Source organism: Melozone crissalis, unplaced genomic scaffold (assembly GCF_028551555.1).
Source record: "Melozone crissalis strain CALT ecotype California unplaced genomic scaffold, PUWL_Pcris_2 ptg000013l_1, whole genome shotgun sequence".
Taxonomy (NCBI): Eukaryota; Metazoa; Chordata; class Aves; order Passeriformes; family Passerellidae; genus Melozone; species Melozone crissalis.
Genome location: NW_026535791.1, coordinates 60,045,149 through 60,063,419, shown reverse-complemented (window position 1 = coordinate 60,063,419; position 18,271 = coordinate 60,045,149). Strand labels below are relative to the sequence as shown.

The window sequence follows — 18,271 nt, the reverse complement described above, 5'->3', positions numbered from 1 at the left end:
CACAACAAATGCACCACAGGGGCTCCTGTAGGGCTCTACAGACCACAGACTCAGGCTGGGGAAGCAACTGGAATACATTTCTGCTCTGAGCTTAAACTGCAAAACAGCTGATAGCCTTACAAACAATTAAAATTCAGAGCCAGAAATAATCAGGGCTCCCAGCATTTTCAGCAATGAAGGATTATTTAGTAGCAGCAAGTCGTGGTTCACTCTCCAGCTGTTTTGTAGCACTGCTGTAATCATCTATTTTCCATAATTTATGTACTAGCCCCTCTACCTTTTAATTACAGAGGTTGTTCTTACAGACATTTGGATGGCTTTAACTGTGGGGGTTATGGACCGAAAATCATAAAATAAACACTGGTGAATCACTGTGTCATTTTAGACCTTTTTTTGACCTTTTTTCCTAAGGAAATCAAATATCTGCATGATTAGAGAGAAATCTGGAGATTGAGAAAGGATAGTATCTAAAAAAATTGGGTGTCTTAGTGATTCATTTTGCTGTTTTTATGGAGGAGAGCTGCCCTCTGCAGTACATTGCAGGAATGTGTAGATACCATTTGGAACCTCTTCCCTTCGTGACAGCCTCAGTAGCAGTAGATTTACAGGGTTTTTTTAAAAACAGAAATTACTTTTTTTTTTTTTAAGGAAAGATAAAAACTAGAGACTTTGCAGAAACAAAACTTCTGTGATTCAGTTCATCAATGTGAAATATACAGAAGAACTATGTAACCCTAAGAATATTAATGCTACTAAAGAGATGTTTAATGACTCCGGGATTCATTTGATATACATTCATTATCTTTTCTCCAGAGCTCTGAAGAACTGCAACTTTCAGTGGACCACATCAAGCAGATTATTGGGATTTTAAGGGACTTCATACACTCTCCTGAGCAGAGAGTTATGGCTTCTACAATATCCAAGTTGAAAATGGATTTGGACTTTGACAGCACTTCCATCAATCAGATTCATCTGGTGCTGTTTGGATTCCAGGATGCAGTGAGTTCCTTTCCTGGTGTAGGGGCAGAGGAATGGTTTAGGTTGGAAGAGATCTTAAAGATCATCTATTTCCACCCCCCCTCACATGGGCAGAGGCACCTTCCACTACATCAGGTTACTCCTGAACAAAGCTCATGCCAGGGGTTTGCAGCTTCCCCACCATTCCTCTCCCTCCTTGCACTGTAGAAGAGTTTGAATGTCGCAGTCTGGTTTGAAATGGTTGGAAAGCTGTAGCCTAAAACTGTCAAATCTGTTGTTTAGATTTTGAAAGGTGGGAAGTTTTTAGTGCTGCATGCAGTTTTTACCTTATAAAGCTTATTATGTCTATTGGAAAATAAGATTCTCTTTCCTAAAGTGTGAGCAAATGGTGTTTGCTGCTGCTTTTTCAGGTGAACAAAGTGTTAAGAAATCACTTAATAAGGCCCCATTGGATGTTTGCAATGGATAACATCATCCGCCGTGCAGTCCAAGCAGCAGTCACTATTCTTATTCCAGGTAAAGCAGCTGAAAATAATCCTTTTTTTTAAAAAAAAAAAAAAAGGTGCTCTGCATATCAGAGAGCTGTAGCAAATGGAACAATCCAGATGTTTACTCTTTCAGCATGCCATTAACTGCACCCCATGTTCCACTCATCAAAAGACATGGGGTCAGAGTGATGCAGAGAAAGAAGTGTTGATCTGGAGGATTAATGCTGTACTTGCAGTACAAAAACACATAATGGGGAAATAACCAGTGGTTCTGCACCCCCAGTGTGGTCCAAACTTGACCAAAAAAAGGCAGATTAAATTCAGTCCAAGCTGGAGATTTGCTAATAAGAAAGAAATTATTCTGTAGACATTAATGGCATCCAGCATGGTTAACACTGCACAGGTCTGGTTATGTGTTCTGAAAAATTATTAATGAGCTATGGAGCAGATTTGTAGAAGGGAGTGCATCAGTATGAGGAAGAGGATGGTTTTGGCCCATAGATGGATAATAGGGAAAACCACAAGGAAGATAAATGTCTAAGTACTGTCTAGGAATGAGTTAAGTTGGAAATATTTAAGTAGTTTTATAACTGTTTAAAATGCTGAGCACCCCTTCCAGTATAGGAATGTTCTGAGAGACTTAGTAACAGTGAGCCCTTTCAGTCCAAAGTTGCCATGGCTTTTAAAGCCAAATTGGCCAAATTTTTTGGGACTTTGTACAAGAAAAATCACAGCTGTTCTTTGGTAATAAGAGTGGCCACCTGCAGCAAGTTCTGAGAAGTGGGGCTAGAAATTCTCCCTGGAGAAGAGGAATGCTTCCTCTTTAGCCCAGGGCATTAGGGAAAATCACTTTTTTTTCTCTTACTATTTAGGAAAAATGCAAGCTTTCAAGTTTCTCCTTAACATATTTTACTGACTGTCTTATTACTCATCTCATGATATTTGTCCCCACTACAACTATGACCTGCAGTTCTACCTTTCTTTGCTGGTGCATTGCTCATTCTAGAACCAATGCCAGAGAACCTGTGCTCCAGCTCACACAAGGCTTTACCACCCCCCTGCTCAGTGTTGCAATAAAGCACATTATGCAAAGTCTTCCCCACCCACAGTAGTGAAGAACAAACTGCACAACCTCTGAAGACACAATTACCAAAAGAATCTCGTTCTTCCCCTCATTCCTTTTACCAGAGCTTCGCACTCACTTTGAGCCAGCATCAGAAACTGAAGGTGGGGACAAGGACACTGATGAAGTGGAGCAGAATTTCCAACCCTCTGAACAGAATGGGGCTGAGGACGCTGCCATCACATCAGGGGTCAGCAGCCTCAGTTCTGAGGTGTCACACAAGGCTCAGCAGCAGCTCAGCCAGGAGCTGGGCAGACTTAAACACGACACCTTAAGGTAAATCTCCTGTAAAGACTCTGGGTGTATGTTCAGGCAGTCTCTGAAGAGCTACACTGATGGGTACATACTTACCCATAGTACTGCTCACCTATTGCCTTGCAATAAAGCCTTCCAGGAACACAGGTGGATTTGGAATACCCTGGCAGTACAGTATGGCAGCTGAACATAATTCAGCTTTTGTTTCTGTGTAGTTAATCTGTTAATTGCAGAATGTCACATTGGATTTATACAGGGAAGTACTTAGGTTTGTGTAACTGTGCCAATTTCCTTCCTACTCCTTGGATGCCCCCTGACTTGGTGTCAGTGCCTCAAAGCTGTTCCTGCAAGGAAAGGCCACAGCAGCTCTGTCCTGGCTCACGGGACAGGCTGGCCACTAATTAGCACCAGCAGAGCTCAGCAGAGCCCTGCTCTGTTTCTCATGGGTTACATGTGTAGGGTGCTGCCAGCCTGTTAACAGCTGAAGTTCCCATTCTTCTTTATGCACATGATGTAAATCTGTGATCAGAAAGTCCCTACATTGTTCAGTAGTAAATTACATTATAAAGGCAGCAACTCTGCCCAGGGAGGCTGCAAAACAGTAGGAACAGAATTTATGAGCTATTTACTAAATTCTGCAGGTGAAAGTCTTCAAGTGGCACCCCTGAGTCTCAGACATCCAAAATGAAATCTCTAAGCCATTAAGAGATGTTACTTACGACATTACCCTTCACAAATGCCTCTGTTCTGTGGTACTCATTAAAAATTATATTTTTTTCAGTTAGATTTATACTCAGTGTGGTTGTGTTTGATCTTTCTCATATTTTACAAGGCTTATGGAAAATCTCATTCAGAAGGAGAAAGAGTATCAGACCCTCTTACGACAATCTTTGGAGCAGAAGACTCAGGAATTACAATTGCTTCAATTAAAACTTAAACCCAAAGGTATGAGGAGACACTGCAGTTACACAAAAACATATGAGATCATGATTTTGTTGAAAGGATGCAAAATCATGCAGCTTCAGCTTACCTGAAAACAACCACTTCTGCCCTAGTTTTGAGGTGTATTAACCTTTGTTTTCTGTTAAAAGATTCCCAGCGGTCTGCAGCAACTTTCAGAGAGAATGCAGACCCCGAGCTCATGAACTGGCTGAAACAACAAGGAGCAGACTTGGATACCATTAAGAGGGTAAAAATAAATCACATTTAAAAAAAAACCCATAATTTTAGTCATAATTAGCAGTTTGGTTTCAAAGAATAATATTTATATATGCCTTTTAGTTTGCTGAAGAAGATTACACACTAAGTGCTGTCCTTAATGATATCACCAAAGATGACTTGTGGTATCTGCAGCTGCGGTAAGAAAATACTTTTTAGTTCATTGTTAAGAGCTTAATTAACGTATTTTGTTAAAAACATTTTAAAGGTTGGTTACTTAAATAGGTCAGTGACAGTTCAGGGGCAACTGCCATCAGCTTCCTCTCAGATTTCCTGATAAAAGTTTTCAGAACTGACACAACTACACCAAGGATGCTTTGAGCCATCTGCTTTGGCATTTATCCAGGTTGGGACCTTTTTTTTGCACTCTTCACAATGAAATAGTATGAAAATATTCATATGTAATCATATGAAAAACAGGCATAAAGAATTTATGTTTTCTACCCATTGATTCAGGTCCTTTTCTCATCATTCTGTTAACCCCTGGCCGACCTGGAAGTTTTTGCTATAACCGTAACAGTGTAGTTTGTTATGTACTGTCATAACCAGTCTATCCTTGGGATTTCTCTGTTTTACTTCTTGCTCATTTTAAGGCAATGGAGATGAGGGAGCTCTCCCTAACTGATCTCCATTTCCCTTCATGCAGGGGCGGTGTTCGCTGCAGAATCTGGAATGCAATCCTGAACCACCGACAAGCATCCAGCAGGACCTCAGTGCAGGTCGATGCTTTGGAAGAACACAAAAAGGGAATAAGCAAATGAAATACATTCCCAGCACTTAACCTGTTAGATGTATATATTTATATGTACAGTGGCTTGCAGGTTTTGCACAGTTATGTAGCTTGTTTGACCATCAGTGTAATGCACAGTGAACAGTAACAGCTTTTAAGTCAGTGTCAATGCATGTGAGTTATTTATGACAAGACTAAAGCACACGATGCCTGTTGATGTAATACAAAACACTAGCAGAGAAAAAACCCACCTGAATTGGCTTCAGCACTGTGAAAACTGCGAACTTAATGTGTTACTTCTGCTGGCTGGTGGTTTGAGCAGGGAGGGGATATGCTAGAGCATGTCACCTCATTGTAGATGGATTTATACAGCTTTTTGTATTAAAGCTACTCTCACTGAACTACTGAGAAAAGCCTGTGTTTTCAATTAGTGACTTTTCTGCAGCAAAACCAGAGCACATAAATTCTATTTTTGGTGGGGTTTCTGGGAAAGAGTTCATGAAACAACACAGACCATTAGATAAAGGTTGGTAAAGTTTAATTTTTATTTTTCTTTTTACACTGTACTTAACACATACAGCGATCCAAAGAAAGTCAGTAAAGCAAATATATAGCACTTTAAATAAACCACTTTCTCTCGACTTAGCTTCTGAAACATTCAGCACGGTTAAGAAATTCCATACTCAGATGGATTTCCTTACACATTTCCTCTTTTGAAAGAGCTCTTAAATAAGCTTAAGAGTTGTTTATATAGTTCCTGTAAATGCATTCACTTATTCATAAGAATAAGTTACACCAATAAAAAGGCCTTTAGCTGACAGACTTGTACTTTATCCACTGGTTTGGGCCACGCACTTCAAAGGGTGGCTCATTGAAGTAGATGTGGTGACCCAATTCTTCCAGGGGAGGCTCTGGGTCAGTGGTAGCAAACTGAGCAGCTTCCTCAATCTCCTTCCTTACTGCTACATCGATTTCCTAAACCAGAAATGCATGCTTATTAGAAGACAGCTCAGAAAAAGCATCGTGATTTTGAATGTAAATGCTATGCTAAAATATAGTCAGAATTATAGTTAACAATGACTAGAAATATAAAATCAAAAACCTTTTAAAACTCCTTCCCTACTAAACTACATCATTTTGGGTAGTACTGGTACCTTACTGACCAAGGAACATGACCCCACTGAACCTAGAGGGCTCCTCAGGGTTAGAGAGTTCCTCACTAATTCACTTCTTCACATTTGGTCATTTCCCTTTCCAAGATTCATCCCCTTCTGGAGAGTCAAGAAAGCCCAGGTAATTTTGATTTCTATCTGTTAGCAAATTACACCCCCCAGCCTTACTTAGCACCCAAAAGCAAAAGGCCTTTCCAGCAGAAGACAATTTCAGGAGCTGGTCTGCAACAAAACTTCACCTTCACTTACAAAAGTGATGTTAAAGCAAACCTTAAGTAACTTTAAAGAAAAGCATGGCATGCTGCCCAGTGATGTGCTTTCTGGAGATCATCAGTGTGTGACTGCTCAAGAGCTTCCTTACATAGCAACTAAAACCATACCTTTAGTTCTTCAACGCTAGCAAGGTTGTTGTTGACCATTCTGTCCTTCAGCAAAGTAATGGGATCACTTTTGCTCCTCACTTCTTGTATTTCTTCTCTAGTACGATAGCTAGGAACAAGACAGGCAAAGACATGAACCCTGGGGCAGAGTGAGGCCTGGACACAGCTCACTTCTAGAAAAAGAGTCCAAAGAGTTGGCAGGGATGCAGTGACAACACAGAACATTGATCACCCAAAGGATGGCACAGAGCCAGAGGCCTCTGGAGAGAGATCTGTAAATATCAATTGAGCAGAAGTAGCTCCAGACTCAAGGGAAAGGGGAGCAAACCCAGCCTGAGACAGTTATCCTGAAGGGCCATATTTCCTCCTAACCCTCCCTCCCTATGGAGGAGGCTGCATGACATCCACATGCTTCCAAGTCACTCCAAGTTTCCAGTGAAGAGCTGGGATACACCTCTACTTCATGCTGACACATGCAGCTTGATCAGTTGCCTAAATCTCTCTAGCACATGGATGTTTGTACTTTTAGGATGTGTTCTACTTGTCTGGGCAGTCCAAACTGTTCTTGTAATTTTACCTTACGGGATTTTAATCTTTTTAAAACCCCAGAAAAGCATGATGCTAATTAACCAAACCTTCATTAGGACACACTGTAAGCAGAATTCATAATAGAGGGCACAGAAGTTTAACTGACTTTGTGCTTGTTCTAAACCCACATCTTTTAATTCTGCATTAAAACAAGTGTGTGACATGGCTACAGATTAGCAGCTGAGCAGGGAGATGAGTGAGCAGGCTGCTCACAGCAATTTCATTGTAACCTTTAAATGCATCTGACATCTGATTTAAACACTGACTTTCACAGTTTAATCTCATAGTACTTATTTTCAGTGAAAAGAAAGAAGGAAGAATGTGACAGTACCTTATTCCAGGGTCACTCATACTGTGGCCATGGTAACGATATGTCTGTAACTCCATCACAAGAGGACCCTTGAAATGAACAGAAATTCAACATGAGTGTTGCCACCATGAGCGACCAACTTGTTACAGCAGCAACTGTTTGCTTGAGCTGAATTGCACCGGTGATCAATTATTTTTATTCAATAGGTTTTTTTCAGTTTAATTTACATAATATTAGCACTTATAGGTTCACACAGTAAAATGAATCCTAATTCTTTTTAAATGAAAGCATGTGCTGATATTGTAAGCATTTATTTTCATGTTCTCATGAGCAGCTTTACAATTTCTTTCCTTCCACCATTACTCAGAATATTTCCAATTACCTCACAGAACCTTCATTACTTCAAGTATTGAAAATCTTCAAAACCAGTGTTACTGTACTTGGGTGACAGACACTAACATTGACTCACAAAACCTTTATTTCACTTTCCATTTCTTGTAAATATAGAATGACTGTCACCTTCCTTGATGCTTCCCCTAACTAAACACAGAGATCACAACTGCCTGACAGTCGTAACACCTTTCACAACAGAAAGTAACTGTGGTAGAAATGGGAAAAATTGACAGTGTAAAAATAAGTGTTTGGTTAACACAAATTGAGGAATTACTTATGCAGCAATAGCTTGCAAGAATTCTACCCATGGAGAAGGAATGCCAATTACAGACTTACTTTTCCAGATCTGCAGTACTCAGCTGCAAACTTTACTGCTTCTCGGACACAGAGCACATCCATGCCATCCACCTGGTAATGAGAAAAGACACAGTAAGGCAAAAAAATCCCAGCCTCCAAACTTCCAATCTCATAATTCTACAAGTGGAACAGAATTCATCTTCAAGTAAATATATGCAGAAATAAACTAAATACCTATGTATGTGTTGTGTAGGTATGTGCACACACATTCCCCCTCAAAAAAAAAAAGCTGTACTCACCCTGAGACCTGGAATGAAGTATCCTCTTTTGTAGTAGTCAGTGCTGGCTGCAGCTCTTTCAACTGATGTTCCCATTCCATACCGATTGTTCTCACAGACAAAAATACAAGGCAGCTTCCATAAGGCAGCCATGTTGTAGGTTTCAAATATCTGGCCCTGAAAGAAAATTAAATTACATCCCATCAGGGAGCTCAGCCTTCAAGCATTAGGCTCTACTGAAAATCCTTCAGTTGCAGAGGTCTAGAAATTGTAACACTAAAAGTGATCTGAAACCAGCCATTTGCTACAGGTCAAAAGGAATAAAAGAGAAGCTACATTATATAAGGTAATTTTCATCTCAACCAGTAGTTTACAGAAGTTAATTTTTAAGCCTGAATCAGTATCTGTGTTAGGGTACCACAAAACCTTCCACTGTAACTTAACTCAGGTATTTCAGCAACAGTCATAAAAAACACTTGACAATTGATTTACCTGGCAGGATGCTGCTACAGCAAAGTTGACTGCAGTCAGCCTTGATTGCTCTGAGTCAAATTCAGAGAAAACCATGAACTGAGATCTCCACCTGTGCTTTGAAAGTGTGAAACCATCAGTGGTACACACAAATCACCAACTGCTTATCTGACTTATTGTCTCAGCTGATAACATGAAGATTCTGGCTGGAATATCAATAGTAACTGGCTCTGCCAGAATGCTCTGTCCTCTTCTCAGTCTTCAGAAACATGATTTACACATCTCTCTCTCCCTATCCAGCAGCACTGTCATCTTCACTGCCATCCTTCAGAGCTCTCCTTACAGCACAGACAGTTCAGGGTGCCACACTTAGGTGAGCTGTGCACAACTGGAAAGAGGGTAAAGAGTAACTGGAAACCCCTCCTCTCAAGATTCGTGTGCCATTCACATAATTAACCATTAGCCTCATTCACTCTCTGTGCTCCAGAACAGAAGGAGCCAAAAACCTTTCCCTGCACTAGAGCTACAAAGGCCAAACTCAAAACAGGGGTGGGGAAGGACAGATGTTTACACAGGTCCAAAATATGATAAAACATTGCAAGCACATGGAACATTCCTGATATATAGAGTACCTAGCAATTAACTTCTAAACTGTTCACCTGAATCCCTCTGAGGACTACACAGTTGTTGGAACACATCCCTGCTCAAACACCTAAGACAACTCAAATAAGAGGTGGCCATGTCCAAAATCTGCAACATGCCTGGCCACCTCCAGGGAGTTCATCAACACTGCTGGGGTTGCAGGTACACAGGGAGGGCAAATTGTGCTCTTCCACCCCTTGGAGTAAAGGCAGAGCTCACAGAGCACAGAAGGAAAATGGATTCCCCCAGCCACACTGCTTTACCTGATTGGCTGCACCATCCCCATACAAGGCCACGCAGATTTCATTTTTAGCAAAGTATTTACAGGCCAGAGCAATCCCAGCTCCAAGAGGAACCTGCCAGAGTACAGGACAAAACATTTTAGAACAACATTTAAAGGAGTTGAATACAGGCAGCCTGAGATCTTGAAGGAGACATTTAGGCTGTTAGAAACCTGCTCAATAAACAAGCTGTTACCCACCCGCTTCCCTCTGTTACAAATGTTATTAAAATATATAAATATGAATGGTATTCTCAATTTGAATTATTTTTCTACAGTTTACAAAACAGTGAGAACACCAGAACAAGACATACCAGCCACAGAGCAATGGTATCTGCACACAAGCTCACACAGCAAAACAACTGAGAGGAAACACTGAGAGGCAACAGGACACAAGTTAATTGAGCTTGTGCTTTAAAACAGAAGTAATGTATGTACCTGAGCACCAACAATACCGTTGCCACCATAGAAGTTTTTGGTATACATATGCATTGAACCTCCTTTTCCCTTTGCACATCCTCCTTTTCGACCTGAAATGTGAATAACAAGCAACTTCTGTTTTGGAGGAAAAATAATACACAAACAGAAACATCTAATTCAGTTCCTAAAGGTAGTAACACTAAGGCCATGATCTGTGTGGAGTTAGGACATGAGGGCCTCTCTCATACAAGTTTACACTTAAATATCTCACAAAACAAGTAAGGGGGGGAAAACAGAACAATAACAAACGCATGATTCTGGAATTATGGATGAGATTATGAAATTTCAAAACCAACCAAAAGTTTCAGTGTCCTACTATACAAAAGTGCTTTTAGGTAAATATGAGGTGTTTTTTTATAGACAACAAGGTCCCATATCTTAATCTGCAAGAAGTATATAATTACTTTCAGCTTCTGCAAGAAAAGTAAGAATAATGTTCCACATTAGTTGCAATAATTTAGACTTGTCTTCCCTTTGACAATAACCTCATGTAAAAATTACCAAAAGGACACTAAAAAAACCCCAACCACTACCAGCTCCCCATTCCACCCCAATATAAATATTAGTCACCCAGCCCAGCTTTATTCAAGGTGTAGTTTGAAGATAACAAGTGATCCATGAAGCATTACAACAAACCCTATTTAAATGAGCCCATCTAAGAACACAGAATTTCTCATCAGCCCATTCCCTTTCCTTTTCTTATTTGTCTTGTTGCCATTCATAGAAGATTGTATTTTATTTCTAATATGCATAGCTTGTCTGGTTGGTTTTCTTACATTAGCCTGCATGTTTATTTTAGAAATGAGTCTCTTTCTGAAATTTGTACTTCTCTTTCTTACTTTGCAGTGGATCATTTTTATTAGTGATATTTCTCATACCTTTCCTATGTTTATGAATTGGTTAATTGGTTTTGTGGGAGCTGTTACAGATTTTGCCAGCTAGGACCAAAGGAAAAAAAAGTCTAATTTTAAGAAAAATAGTTTTACGAATAAGTAAAAGTAGGCTGTATAATTTACTTTTATCAAGCTCCCTCCACTTTTTGTACACTCCCTTCTTGTATTTTAGAATGTATTTAATAATTCCTTATTAACCAATGTTACTTTTTGCTACATTTTCTACTTTTCTTAGAACACAAACTCATTTCTCATGTAATTGTCAATTCTCCTGAAAAGTCCTTTTCTATTCTATAGCTTGTTTCCTCTAGGATCTTATCTACTGGTTTTATTTTGGGTGACTCTGCTTCCCTCTCCTTCAAAGATTTTTTAATTCTGTCATTGTAAATCATGCTGTCTTTTAGTTTGGCATTTGTAGTTAAGATCCTTCTTTGCAAGAATGGCTCTAGCAGCAGCTCTAAGAACTTTCCCCAGTGTCATTTTCTGGAATAACTGTCTCTTCACCACAGCTGCTCCTTCCCAATTGAAAGAGCCCCAATAAAGTCAAATATAACGTTAAAGAAAATTATGTGTCATGAAATGTAAAAAAATCCCACTACATTATAACTCATATTTGTATTTTCACAGCCATAGTTGGCTTCAGTCATTACAATCCTCCCATTTACTTTCTGACTTACCAGTATCCAGTGACACTTGGCAAATCACCACCACTGGATTCTGGGCTTTTGTGCACATTACAGATATGCATTCTTAGCACACACAGTTCCTAGTTTGCAAAATCATACCACTTGTCTAACCCCCAAACAGGCTTTCCTATACTAACATTTCAAGCATGAAGATTCTCAGATCAAGTCTTTACTATACCAGTGATGCATAAAGGCCTTCAAGCTCCTTGGATCTGTTCACATATCTCATAAGAGTTCATCAGGCTGATCCTCTCTTCCCTGCTCCATCCTCAACCCTACTGTGGACAGCCATCTCTCCTTTCTGCAAAATCTCTGTCTTGATTATCACTTATTATTCTTGTTAAAGTCAAATTTTCCCAATCATTACAGGCAAAGTTTACCAGCCTTCCTAAGACTTCATCTTAGGTGAAGATCCAGACCTGAAAATCCAGGTCTGTCTCCTAGGGAGGATAATGCCCTGTCCCACTGAGAGCAGATGCCTACCATCAGCAAGTTCAAACCCGCTGCAGCACAAAGAATACAGCATATGGTATCCAGAAAAATCTTATGAATTTGTTCTTTAGAAGTACCAGCACTTAAATATTCCTGATTAGCTACTTTTCACAGTAAAAATCAGTGATTCATAGAACTGAAACAACTGATCCATTCTGCTATGTCACTAAACTGCTTCTGAAGGCCCAGTACACTTAGTGCATTGGCATCACTTTGAATTTGAGAGAAGCATTCTGGCACAAGCACAGCAGATGTGACCTCACTGTGCAGAGCACAAACCTGTGAGCTCAGCGAGGATCTCCCGGACAGGCACCCCCCGGGTGTAGGTGAAGCCGTGGGCTCTGTACGCCGTTATCACGTGGTCTGTGGGCTTTATGGCAGCCTCAATCCCCACACAGCAGGCCTCCTGTTACACACAACAGGCAAGGTCAGCAAGGAAGAAAAACACAGCTGCCACAGTCAGCACTGTGGCACACTGCTGATCCCACACACACCAAATAGTGGCAGGTCACAGGAAGAGCACAGATACAGGAGACCGACTTAAATCCCAACAGCCTTGGGCTCTACATTCCAACCTGACTGACTAGCCAAGGCAAATGGGAGAGGAACCAGAATCTGCAAATATCTGAAGAATTTCCTCCCCCAGTGAAGTATCTCAACAAGCACAATTCAAAAACATCAGGGGATAATGGACAGACAGCAAAGTTTCAGTAAGTCCATGAAGGACTAGCAGAGGGGAGGAGATTTGGCCAATGGATGTTCAGGGGGTTAGGCCTTTGTTTGGGTAGCATGTTGGTGTAAGGCATTGGAGGCTGATGGTGGCTATTAGTAGGCTGTATAATGTAATGTCAGTTCATAGGTGTTTGCATGAGGAGAGGAGGGTAAAGGGGAGGAGTATTGCAGTTGGGGGGATAATTTTTAGCATTGTAGGAGGTGGAAGTTGTGTAGGTGGTCGGAGCCGTGGGTTCAGGTGGAGGCTACTAGTAGGGCCAGCCGTGTGCCTGCTTTGCAGATGGAGAATGTTAGCATGAGGATAGGTTCTCCTGGCTGTTGTTTTTTAGTAGGCACATGATCCATGAGATACCAGAACAAAAGCCACCAATGAAACCTAAGGGGGAAAATACAGACCTTCAAATGTGCTCATTCCTCACATTCAGCTGGTCTTCAGCTGCACTGTGCCCTTCCCTGTCTTTGTGCCTCTCCTCCTCCCTCCTCTTGTTCCTCTCCTTCTCCCACAAGGCACACAGATACTCAGCTCTACATTCTCCACTCTATTAAAATCCCTACATTAAATAAGCTAAGACAATGAAAAACCTCCTGGCCCAGAGCTCTTACCTGACCATCATATAAGTGGCAGAAGCCACGAATGATCTTCTGCTTGTAGAGCTGGTCAGACTTGAGCTCCATGCGGCGGATGGTCTGCATGGTCTTGTAGTACTGCAGCCCCTCGTCCCGCGTCATCACCGCCGTGGTGGCCGGCCCTGCCTCCAGCCGGTGCAGGTCACATGGCTGCAGTCAAACAAGTCATCATTCCCTCAAAACCATTCATCCTACTTAGGAATATTACTTCATTTTTCAATGATCTGCCATTTTCAAATTCAGAGCGTAATAGGTCAGGACAACTGTGCACTGTTTCAAAATTCAGGGAAATAAAACCCTTATTTTTAATAAAGACAGGTTTCTAATCAGAAAGTAAAGCCTCATTATTCCTCGAAGCAGAAGATGAACTAAAGTCCTCCAGAAATATGGCAAAAAAGCACATTTCCATGGTTGTTGCACACTAAATACTAGGTAAGAGCTACAGAGGCTTAGTGAAAAGATAAGAAAGATCAAGAGTTTCCTCTGTTAAACAGTTTGTAAGATCTGGCCCTAAGACTGGCCCTCACCTCTGCTACCTCTGTGATAAATAAACAGTAAGTTCAGTGGAAGAGACTAAACAAATTACTCTGTCAGTGCAGATTAAATGGCCAAAATACTTTTATATAGGTTAAAGGCAGCTTCTATCAAATCAAAAGTCACTCCAGAGCAAATCCACTGACACCTAGATGAACTGGATATAACACCAGGGCACACTACTCAAGACAACTCTGCTTCAAAGTTCACAGAACAACAGAAACTCTGGAGTCTTGTTATCAACACAAGATCAAATATTAAACCTTGTATCTACTCAAAAAAGAATTTTCATATAAACATATAGTCTTTCCCTTCCACCTGAAACAATTTTCATACTTCACAGGCACAGCCAAACAGGGAGAGGGTGGAAAACAACACAAATTATTTCTTTCAGATTTTCCTTCATCAACTCCTGAATGAAACACCAGCTCAGAAGCTACTGCCAATAGAAACATCACTTTTTCTAAAAACCCAGCCAGAGCAGAAAGCTGACACAATATAACACACATTTTCTGAGCAGCACCAAGTCAAACATTGAAAGGATGCCATATTTTTTCCTCAAAAACGCACACAGATTTCAACCAGCTGCATCTTAGGGATAGACTGCAAATACCTAATTGTTTGAAAAGCATTAAGGAAACAACAGAAGAGAACAGAAAAGGTTCTTTAGTTTCTTTCTAACACTGCTCTCACAGCTGCATTGTAATATAACAGCTGCAAAAAATCACAACCTCACATTCTTAAGAAACAAGTAACATTACCACACACTGCCAACACTGTACTTCCAGCTGCACTTAGTAATCAGGTCAGCTAGTGAGGGGTTTGGTTCTGGAAATTCAAACCACATTTTCTAACTGAAAGAGAGATGGGGACCAGCCCATCAGGTTAAGATCTCTAACAAATGCTTACAAAGAATGCCAGTACTAAGTGTTCTTCTTCACCTTAATCTCAAACTTAGCTTCACTTGCGAAGTCTCCGTAGTTACGTGATGCCACCATCACTCGAGAGGCCTTAAAAGAAAGACAAAACCAAAGCATGAGCAAAGTTTAAATGTAATTATCAAGTAAAAGTATGTGACTTTTCATGTAATTTCTAAGAGTATTCTTTTCAAGTAATTTCTAACAGTACTCCCAAACTGAATAACTTATAAATAAGACACAGCAGTGGCATATCCCATAAGACCTGGGAACTTTTATTCTGTATGCCAAAGTCCTTTAAAACCCATTATTTAAAATTAGGATTAGAAAAGGAGAATTTAAACTGGTAATACTCTTGATTATCTAAAATAAACCCAGTAAGTTTCAAAACTTTTGACAATGAAGAGCACCAAAACCATAAAAATAATTGTTTATCCCTTCACATGCCAGGCTGACAATACAAGGAGAGACAGCCAATGCCGACTTTGCTGACTCTCTGTGCTGATTGGAATTTTGACTAGATAGAACAAAAAAAACAAAACAATCCAAAACCAACCAAACAAAAGGAATCCAGCAGATATCTGAAATATAAACTGCTCTCAGTTTTTATTTTTAATAGGAAGAGAAACTGGGGGGATTCAAAGCCATAACAATGGAGAGAGAGAGAAAATCATTTTAGTACCAGCATGGCCACTACTGTGGCCACTCTAAAAATTATGTGGAAACACAGAAGGTTCCTGAGGATACAAGAAATACAGAACAATAGAAAGGGTGACATGGTAGGGGAGAGATGGGAAAGATGTTTAAAAATACATTACTGCTCCCTCTTAAAGAATGAACACAGGGTATTGATCAGTGAATGGTGGTGATTTTGGATGACTTTAGCAAGTTTCACTGCAGCATCAGACAGGATGGGCCCGTCTCCATGCATACTCTGTGGCCACAGCATAAGGAACACTACATCTTTAGTGGCAAGACTGTGCTGCTAAATAAGTTACACAAAAACTTCAGCAGCTCCTTCAGCCAGGGAATCCACATGCATTTAGCTGAAGGTAGATTCCACCAAAATTTTGAGAATGTTCAGGTCACCATCTCCAAAAAAGTTCTGACTGACACGTGTGAAGCTTGGGAGAAAATTCTCAACCCATGCTGATTACCTCCTCTGTTGCATATTGATCAGATTTATCAGTAACACTGCCCCCATTCACCCTGCCCTGTTATCAGATTGAATATTTGGAAGTTTTAATTTAAACCCAGTTTCTAAACTATTTACCACAATACATCAGTATTATCAGTGAAGAAAAGCTATTTTACTTCTAGAGCTGGAGTAAATCCACAGTTTGGATTCACAGTATCTCAGAATGGGCAGGGTTGGGAAGGATCTCTTTAGCCCACCTGGTTAAACTCCCTGCCCTGAACAGGACATAAAAGCACACTGAGGAGTCTGGACAAAAGCTCTGATTTGTGGGCAGTACACCTAAACCAGACTGACTGAGGCCTTACCTCACTAACGGCTCCCTAGGTTAGCAGCATTTGGAAGGAAAAAAAATGAAGAAGAGTAAGTAGCTGTATCAAATAATGAGGGGAGGAGAAGTCAGCAAATTATTATCCAGCTAGAACAGAACACTGCAAGTGGTAGTTTCTATACATGCAAATCCATCTGTACACCCTGGAAAATGCTCAAAGCATATATGAGATAGTGCTTTATGGATTAAGGCTACCTCTATTTATTTGGTAATTTATGCCTTCACTACAGAGGCATAGGAACAATTAAAGACATATATTTACATATTTGGTAAGCAGCTATTGAAATATCTGAACCAGATTTACTTTGGCATTCCAGGAGAACACAGCATGTCCACAGCAGGCCAAGTACCTGTAGCAAGGGACAAATTTTAGGCACCCATATTTGCAGAATTTCATCTAGAGATTCTATTTGTGAAGTAGGAAATACTCCAAGATATGCAGCCCAAAGACAGATAACGAGAGCTCCAGTGAATTTTCTGCCCTGTGTTTTTCTGACGGATCCAGTCACCCACAAGCAGTGAATGCCTGGGTGAGAGAGCTGCCTCAGAACAGGGGAGCAGCAACACATCTGCTCCCCATGGCAAAAAGGCACCAGATTTCCAGTTACCTAAAAGTACCTTTTAACTCTGGCCTTGCCAACAAGCTTTTTTCAGCAGGGTTAATTTTTCCTCACGGCCACAGTCATTACAGTGGAATAAGCAGCATGAAGTGGTAAAAGCAGGATTTTTCACACAGCAAAGATAAAATACAACAAGTGACTCACACTAATAACAAAAAAACAACAAACTTTGAAACAAAATTCATGCAGAAGTTGAAAGGGGCTGTTGGCTGAGCAAAGGGAGGTCAAGCAGTTCAGCCACACTCGGGCCGAGCAGACCCCTCAGAGGGACCTGACCTGTGCAGTCCAAGTGTGTAGGAACAAGACTGATAAAAGGCCTGCGCCATTAAGGGCTTAAAAAGCGAGCTCCTACACGCGACGACCATTTTACTGTCACTTGGGATCGTCAGGCAGAGAAAGGGAATGAAAAACCCAGGGGTTTTTTATTTATTTATTTAATTTTTCATCAGTGTTTCTCCTTTGCGGCCGGAGCCACGTTCCCGGGCAGCCCCCGCCGTCTCTCCTAGGCTGTTCCTGGAGCTGCCCCCGCGCGCCCCTCCTACCCCGCACCACTCCCGAACGGGCCGGCACCGGCCGCGCTCGGCGGCCGCACTCACCGTCCTCCCGGCGGCCGTCGGGCCCTGCAGCAATCGGGAGAGCGCGGCCAGCAGCATCTTGCGCATGGAGCGGAAAGGGAGGGAGGGCAGCGCCTGCCGCGGGCCCGTCCGCGGCTCTCCTTCAGCCGCCGCCGCCGCCTCGGCCGCGACCGCCGCCTGTCCTGCGTCCCCGCGCCCTGCGCATGCGCGGGCCTGCGCTGCGGCGGCCCGGGCACCGCCCCCTGCTGGGCGGCGGAGCCGAAATGTCATTAAAGGTCATTAAAGGTCAGCGGTGAGGGAGAGCTGGGATTGCCCCTCAGAACCGCGCGGGGCGGGCAGCAAGCACGGGCTCCTGCGATAGGAATAATTTTGGATCCTCTGAGGAATTTCTTCTCAGAAGAGACGTGTTTCCTCTCAGAATTCTGAGCAGAATTTCTTTTCCGAAAGCACAGTTAGGCATTGGGATAGGCTGCCCAGGGGGCTGGTGGGGCGTCCCTGGAGGTGTTTAAGAAAGAGTGGACGTGGCACTCAGTGCCGTGGTCCGGCTGGCGTGGTGGGATCGGGCTGGGCTCGATGGTACCAGAGT

General features: G+C 41.6%; 2 protein-coding genes across 2 annotated transcripts in view; one reads left to right on the top strand and one right to left on the bottom strand.

Annotated features, from left to right (window-relative positions):
- MAP3K15 (mitogen-activated protein kinase kinase kinase 15) overlaps window positions 1–4,823 on the top strand; it is an 80,659-nt gene extending 75,836 nt beyond the window's left edge. Inside the window, exons 23-29 of the mRNA XM_054271883.1 lie at window positions 814–999; window positions 1,389–1,494; window positions 2,655–2,865; window positions 3,677–3,789; window positions 3,936–4,033; window positions 4,126–4,202; window positions 4,709–4,823. Of these exons, the coding sequence (XP_054127858.1) occupies window positions 814–999; window positions 1,389–1,494; window positions 2,655–2,865; window positions 3,677–3,789; window positions 3,936–4,033; window positions 4,126–4,202; window positions 4,709–4,823 (906 nt within the window). The remainder of the gene's footprint in view (window positions 1–813; window positions 1,000–1,388; window positions 1,495–2,654; window positions 2,866–3,676; window positions 3,790–3,935; window positions 4,034–4,125; window positions 4,203–4,708) is intronic.
- A 490-nt stretch (window positions 4,824–5,313) lies between these two features.
- On the bottom strand, window positions 5,314–17,876 carry PDHA1 (pyruvate dehydrogenase E1 subunit alpha 1). The gene is made up of 11 exons (XM_054271977.1): window positions 17,707–17,876; window positions 14,989–15,057; window positions 13,490–13,663; window positions 12,434–12,560; window positions 10,042–10,133; window positions 9,587–9,679; window positions 8,232–8,387; window positions 7,972–8,043; window positions 7,264–7,331; window positions 6,345–6,453; window positions 5,314–5,767 (listed from the first exon to the last, which is right to left on the bottom strand). The coding sequence occupies exons 1-11, from the start codon at window positions 17,770–17,772 to the stop codon at window positions 5,603–5,605; spliced, it is 1,191 nt and encodes a 396-aa protein (XP_054127952.1). The 5' UTR covers window positions 17,773–17,876; the 3' UTR covers window positions 5,314–5,602.
- Window positions 17,877–18,271: the final 395 nt, after the last annotated feature.

Coding starts and splice junctions, on each gene's coding strand:
- PDHA1 (XM_054271977.1), bottom strand. CDS start 17,772: ATGCGCAAGATGCTGCTGGCCGCGCTCTCCCGATTGCTGCAGGGCCCG. Junction 7,332..7,971: donor AGTACTGCAGATCTGGAAAA/GTAAGTCTGTAA, acceptor GTTCATTTCAAG/GGTCCTCTTGTGATGGAGTT. Junction 5,768..6,344: donor CTAGCGTTGAAGAACTAAAG/GTATGGTTTTAG, acceptor TTTCTGGTTTAG/GAAATCGATGTAGCAGTAAG.